The 7667-nt window shown below is 42.8% G+C and overlaps 1 protein-coding gene across 1 annotated transcript; it reads right to left on the bottom strand.

The window, feature by feature from the left end:
- LOC306920635 (uncharacterized protein) lies at window positions 1-1359 on the bottom strand (the record flags this gene model as incomplete). The annotated part of the gene is made up of 1 exon (XM_079497444.1): window positions 1-1359. One exon carries the CDS (start codon window positions 1357-1359, stop codon window positions 1-3), a length of 1359 nt encoding a protein of 452 aa, XP_079353570.1.
- Between the last annotated feature and the right edge of the window lie 6308 nt (window positions 1360-7667).

The following is a 7667-nucleotide window of genomic DNA, read 5'->3' as shown; positions in this document are numbered from 1 at the left end:
CTACAAGCAGCCCATGTCTTGATCACAGACACTCTGGCGCAGGTAGTCTTCATACATCGTTTTCTTTTTGGCCTTGACCACGTCCTGCACGTAGTCCAGTCTCTCTTGCAGCTGCCTCTTCTGCTTGCGCGACAGAGTGTGCGGGGTCCTGAAGGAGGTGCGCGCGAGGAGGAGCAGGACGTAGGACAGGAGCACCAGCACGCCACATCCGTAGAACTGCTGCTTGGCGGACAGGGAGTTGAACACGTGCACCACGGGCGTCATGTGGAGAGAGAGCGAGGCGGTGCTGTCGCGTCCCAGCAACATCTCCAGCACGTCCCTGGAGAGGTTGCTCACGAGCAGCAGGACCATCAGCGCCAGCGGCATGCTAAGCCCCAGCAGGACCAGGAAGAAGCCCTTGATGTGCAACCGCTGGTTCTCGACGCTGGTCTGCATGTCGTCGTCGAGGACGATCTCGATGGCCTCAGTGATGAGCTCGCAGTCCTTCTCCAGCGTGTTGAGCGTATTCTGGAGGGTCTGGTTGATGGTCTTCTCCACGGTGCGACACAGCTCCTCGATCTGGTTGACGCAGCGGCTGGGCTTGCTGGGGGTGGGGATGTAGATGGTGGGCATGTCGAAGCCGCACTTGTTGAGTCCCGGCCGCTTGCACAGCTCCTGGACGATCTGCATCATCACCCTCTGCCTGTCCGAGTCCCCGCCGGCCTCGTCGGCCTTGCTGAGGTAGAAGTGCAGCCGGTCGCCGTGCATGTCGTTCAGGCGCTCCACGATGTTCAGCGTGCGCTTGCACAGCGCCTGGCCCATGGGGTCGAAGAACACCAGGATCAGGTCGCACTGTTCGCCCAGCCACATGAGCACCTGGTCCACGTCGAAGGGATACTTCATGTCTCCGTCCACGAGGCCCGGCGTGTCCACGAACGTCACCAGGCTGAAGCGCTTCTGCCGCGACGTGCAGATCTCCGTGCTCAGGTACTCCGACACGCCTTTGAATTCCTGCAGAGGCTTGAAGTGTGGGTATAGATGAAAGGTGGCGTTTCCCGTGAGAGATTCTCTCTTGCGGCCACTAGTGACGAAGGTGAAGCCCTGGGTCTCTATGGCGACGCCGGTGCGTTGGATGTGTTCCTCGACGTACCAGTTGATGAAGGTGCTCTTGCCGGCCGAGTGGTTTCCCATCACCATGACCGTGATCTTTTTCCTCGGCGGCTGCAGCGTTATACCGACAGACTGGGCTACTGTGATCAGCCCACTGTCCGCCTCGATGTACAGCTGGTGACAGTCCCGTAGGATGCGCTCATCGCAGGACACGGTGCCACATATGGACTCTGCGTTTGCAGGACTCCGGTTCTTAATCTTTCCGAACATTGCAAAACGCTGGTTGATGATATCAAGTTTGGTGAAGTTAATCTCGCTCATTTGAAACAAGAGTGGTGTGTTGCTTGAATCACACAGGTCCGTTTAAGAAAATATGTGCTACTGAATATATCTGACATGGATGTCAGAAAATAGGAGGTATTATGACGACATTGATGACGTCATAATACCTCCTCCATCTGACGACATTGATGTCGTCCTAATACCTCCTCCATCTGACGACGTTGATGTAGTCACAGCTTCTCCAGGCCAACAAGACATGGGAGAAGACCATGTCTTTGCCCCCTTCCATATAAGGCCATATGACACAGATACGGTATGCCCGTATATGGAGCGCAAATCAGCATTACACACACATATCTGGGATTCTACCTAGTAGGCTATGCCTTTAACTTTTTGAGGGGCGCTAGCCCCTACTATATATACAGGTTTAATGTTTGTTTTTCCTTAGACAAACATTAAAAACGCCATTGACAATGGGACAGAGTTTAATGTTTGTCACTAACACAAACATTAAGGGCTCCATTTTCGTCAGCGCTAAACCCCTTATCCCTAAACTTCTTTGCCTTTTTGAGTGGTGTAAACCACTCCTACAACTGGCTTAGTTAGTTTACGTGTCTGTCTGTCTGTCTGTTCGTACCAAAAAATGAGCATGGTTGCTATGGTCACCCAGTTCACACGGGTGTGATTTCATTACGTCAGACATTACGTCAGACCACAGCTGATCAGTCTATATAAGACCTTACACCACTCAGTTCACACGGGTGTGATTTTTTTTTACTATTTTGAAAAACATTGGCTAGTTCAACTAGCCAATCTACATTGACACGTTGTGAGCTTGTAAGACTGGCCATTTTAACTATTCAAAAATGTTTTGCAAAATAGTAAAAAAGGCAAAGAAGTTAGGGATAAGGGGTTTAGCGGTGACGAAAATGGAGCCCTTAATGCCATTAACAATGAACAGAGTTTAATGTTTGTTTTGTCTGTTTGTTTTGTCCTCGATGTTGTAAGACGATAAGAGCGCCCCTCACTTCACACGGGTGTGATTTTTAGAATGGAGATGCCTGATATCACAGTATATTCATTTTAGATGACACCAGAATGGTCTTTTTTTTGCACAGAATGGCCAGGTGCTCTAGTGTTGTGTCGAAAACCAAACGCCGCTATCTATGGTTGGGTCATGTACTCCGAATGGTCCTGGATGGAATCTCAAAGGTTGCACTGCATGAGTGAGATGGACCCCAGTAGGGACAAGAAGTCAAGGTCGACCCTAAAACCACCTGGTGCCGAACCGTGACAGCTCAGCTAAAGGAGATGAACCCTGTAAGACCCAACGATGCTTCTCGGTAACATTTTAATTTTAATGAATTACTTAATTATTTTTATTTTTTATTCTGTTCTTTTTTCACCTAAACTTCATCATTGGGTACGTTTACATGAGGTCTTTCAACCCCTCTTAATTCCGAATAGAAGTTAAATCCTATTAAACGTTGTCATGTAAACACCTACAAAAACGTACATCCGAATGAAAATGCTCGATGCGATTTAAAAACCATTCCGATGTCACTGGCCGGATTATTCCGATGTTGAATGCGATTGGCCGAAAGTTGGACTCATGTATACACTGCTTCGGATGTAAATTCATTCTGGTCTTTCTGAGCATGCTCATTTCCAAGGCGCTCCAACTCCAAGGCGCTCATATCCAAGGCGCGCCGAGGAGTTTGCACATAGAGCGCGTTATTTCGTGCATTTTGCAGATCCGAAATACACAAAAAAAAAACGCAGGCTGCAGCAGCAGTGATGATGATCCCCCTGATCTGTGAGTGTTCAAAGATCCAACCGTCCCGAGTTGATGATCACTCTGATAATTTTCAAACATGTTTGATAGGCCTATAGGTTATATAGCCAGCCTATATGTATCTGGATGCCTCATGCTACTGTAGGCTAAGTGCATCGGGGGACTCACAGAAAGACGGAGGAGAGAGAGTCCCAAGAATACGCTATTATCGCTATAATGTCCATCCTATCCCTTTAAACTTTTATAGGCTATAACTTGCCTATTCCAAGTTGCAACCAAAACGTCATGAAACATAACGGCTTTTCAGTTTAATTGGGACACGTTGTCAGCCTGTAGATCAGCGCTTACTTACACAATGTACGTGCATTGTGCAAAGACGAATCACAAATAAAAAAACGAGATGATCACCTTCCCAGCGGAGAAGGGGAGCCGCAGCGGGTGGGGAATAAAAGACGGTAAACATAGTCGCCCGCCCCTATCCAACCAGCAGCCTCAAAGCTACTGCAGAATGAAATGATGGGATTTCAAAGTGAAAGTATCGTCTTTCACATAATGAATGAACTGCCTATATTTTATGTGTCCAACACGTGTCCATCACGTGAATTAACATGTATCATGTCTTATATCACATCTCCTTGTAAACGCTCATTCGGAATGACCATTTCCCATGTAAACACGCAGCAAAAAACATTACTTCGGATGTATTTTATTCGGAAGTATTTATTCGGAATGATCAGCCTGCATGTAACCGCGGCCATTGATGTTCATTGTTTAGTCTTGCAATGCCATTGGTCATGAAATTTGCATATAAATACCCCCCACGGAGGCACAAATTTACACAACTTCAAAATCAAAATTAATCAAAATTGACCTTTAATCTTTAACCCTGAACCTAAAATGCATGTAATACATATATTTTTGTGATCATTAGAATGTATAGAACATGTGTTATGTATTATTGTGAAAGATATATACCAAATGTAAATTATTAATGTATTATTATTTTAATAATTATTATAAATGTGCATAAAATGTTCATAAAACTTTTTTTTCTTTTTTTTAAACATATTTTATTAACATAAGTCCTAGTAGTACAAAGTAGTAGTAAGGTTGAAATCTCTTTTTTGCAAGTAGAAATATATCCGGGTCTTAAAATGGGGGTTATTAAATGGGGCAAGCGAGGCACAACATGTCCCGTTGGAGGCAGATCATCAAAGCCTTTATGTCCCACTTGGGACGAAGCTAAGTAAAAATGATCTTTTAAATAACCATTTAGGATGGGAAACCTTTTTGGGGTTCTTGTTGCTATATGTACAGTATATATAAGATCTACAAGCTCATAGCGCGCCACCGAGTGGCGCGCTACGAGCTTGTAGGTCTGCCATTTTTGAAAAATCGAAGAACCACTGACATAGAAACATAGCTTTTTCAGAAAACTGTCAGGATGTAGAAGACATTTTTAGAATCTGATCTCAGGTCAAAATGGGGTTTTAAATGGGTTAAGGATTCAAATGAAATCCTGGCTGCCATCTGAAGGTCTCATTAATAGTCAACAAGCATTAAGAAAATGGTTAACTGAACATTCATTGGAGTAATGTGTCTAATAAAGCGTTAGCCAATGTGTTTACATCCATGTCAATGGACTTCCTTCAGGCGTTACAGCGCTGATATTAATGAAGGCTCTGTTCCATTCTGCTCCAACAGAAACACTCTGCTACACCAGTGGTCACTGCAGGGTCTCATTTGGTTCCATTTGTACACTCCCAGGCTTCGTACTAGGGCATTCACTTCTAGTCATTTTTACTAGTTGACTAGTCGACTAGTCAACTAGTTGTTTAACTACCTATTATGTAAAAAATGATTTTTTTTTTTTTTTTGGAAATAAATATTTGTACATTGAAAAACTGTGTACATGGTGAATATAACTATAATCTACCTGATCTTGAGGCCTACAAAATCGGGGGAAAAAAAATAAAAAATAAAATAAACTTATTTTTTTCTTATCAACTAGTCAACTAGTACCAACAAGGTCGACTAGTGGATTTACAAGTCGACTAGTAAACTAGTCGACTAGTTGCTTAATGCCCTACTTCGTACGAACATGCTCTGTGCTGTCCGTGTTTCATGGCCGCCTCAATGCTATTCCAATGGAAGTCATGTGGTTTGACCAAACAGTTGTGTGTGATTGCCCCCCCTCCCCCCATCACACACACAACTGTTTGGTCAAACCACGTGACTTCCATTGGAAAAGCATTGGGGCGGCCATGAAACACAGGCAGAGCACAGAACATTCGTTCTTTATGTGTGTACGAAGCCCCAGAGTTATGGGGGGTCCGTGACATTAAAAGGTTTGAGAACCACTGCACACTAAAATGGAACATAGCCCTAATTAGTATCATCGGTAACACCTACAGGAAGTATAGGGAAGCGGCCCTGAAAGTAGGAAGAGTTCATCTGTTTGGCTAATTATAGCCCATTCCCAGCTGTCAGTTGAACATGATAGTTACCAGTAGAACCTGCCTGGAATGCTATTAATGATAATGAACCATTAATCCATTTTGGGCGGGAACCCCTTTTGGTGTTATAAGCATTATGTTATACTTTAGCTATTGAAAAATAGCTGATCTACAAGCTCATAGCGCGGCACCGAGTGCCGCGCTATGAGCTTGTAGGTCTGCTATTTTTGGAAAAAAAATCGAGAAAATGTTTGTCCACAAGCACAGCATGGTAAGGATCGGAAGACATTCACAGAATCAAATTTGCATAGATCTTTATTTTTTTTTAGTAGAATCTATAATTGACATCAATTAAATAAGGAAGAAAATAAAAGCACAAAAACAATAAATCTTTAAATTACAAGAAAATTACACTGCACCATTCATATAGTACAAAAATAGGCCTTATTTTTTAGAGCTATGTCCCCCAAGTAATACAGTTCATTTTGTTTTTCTATTATCCATAGGTCATAGGTCACTGGCGCACCCGTGTGCAGCCACAGGTCAGCGACCTCATAAAGAGGTGGGAAGTGGTCAACAGAGCTGCATGAGGCAGTTCCACTGAACCTGCAACACCTCCAAGTGTTTCATTTATACTTTAACAAAGACGTGCGCCACACACACACACACACGCACGCACACACACACACACGCACGCACACGCACGCGCACATACACACACACACTTCAGCCCTTAAGTTGTTTACGGTGATGGGATACAATACATTCTCTACCTCCTCCCTCCACCCGCTGCTGAACATGCAGAACAGAATGCCACTGAAAATCTTTATACAGTAAAAATCAGTGTTAATATCAAGGTGGTGTAAGAAGTGATATATATATATTTTTTTATACGTGTAGTTCGATATTCTGACAGCAAAAACTTTGATATTCTGACAGCAATCGTTGCTATAGTGTTCAGTAACAGTAACTCTTCCAGAAATACATTTTCAGTTTGCCGATACCAATTTTGGAGAGAACTCATACAGGATAAAGGACTAAAAGTGAAATTGATCACACATTTCTAACTGGAAAACGTTCAAATTGAAGCTGATAAATGATCTTTGTGGAGTTCTCTCTCACTGGATAACATTATTGTAGCAGATGAAAAAAAGTATTTTCCGTTTTTCCAAGAGCAGGGGAGAGACGGGGGGGTTGGGGAGACCCGTTACTGAATTAACACTCAATGATTACTATTGGAATATAGATATTTAACTTTTGGACAAAACCAGGTTTTGTTTTTGTCAACTTTAGCTTTAGTGTTACAGGAAGGTGGTGTCTATGGAACCAACCAACTAACTGTATAGGGTTGGTGTTAAATGAACACTAATCATTTACTGTGTAGATATTTAAAGGCAAAAATGACAGAAAAAAAACGAATTAAACATAAATTGATGGATGCCGATATAGGACAAATAAGAAAAAAGAAAAAAAAGAAGAAAAAAAGAAAAAAGGGTTCAGTCTTTGGTTAAGCCAAAGATTTTGCTGGGATTAAGCCAAACTTGAAACTAACCACCATAGTTGTAGCATAGATAGGAATGAATCAAAAGCAAAATAGGACATTTCTGACTATCAGAGGAGCTACATAGAACCTTTTCAATAACAATCTGGCCATGAATTGGATGTTAAAAGAACCATTTCAACCAAGGGTACTTTCCAGCACAGTTTTTGCAGAGCGCAATTCTTTTTTTTTAGACCAAAATAAGGTCAAGACGAGATGAAGCTTTAAACATATTATGACTTTCCAAATCAGGAAAACAAAAAAAAATCACAAACAGCAAACATTTAAGATAGGAAAGCATCTCTATATTTGCTTTCCGGTGTAACATCCCCTGTTCATTAATAAAATAAAAAAGTATTACAGTATATGGATAATGCAGTCTTCATGTCTGCATAGTAACTGGTGGTCAACGTGAGGTCATGGGGTCCTTGATAGCATTATACAATCCGACACCCATAAATCCGACTACCCAATATTCCGACCATAGGGCCCCATATACTAACCC

Source organism: Electrona antarctica (assembly GCF_951216825.1).
Source record: "Electrona antarctica genome assembly, chromosome: 3".
Lineage (NCBI taxonomy): Eukaryota > Metazoa > Chordata > Actinopteri > Myctophiformes > Myctophidae > Electrona > Electrona antarctica.
Note: the sequence above shows the minus strand (reverse complement) of the source record. Positions and strands in the feature narration are given on the sequence as shown.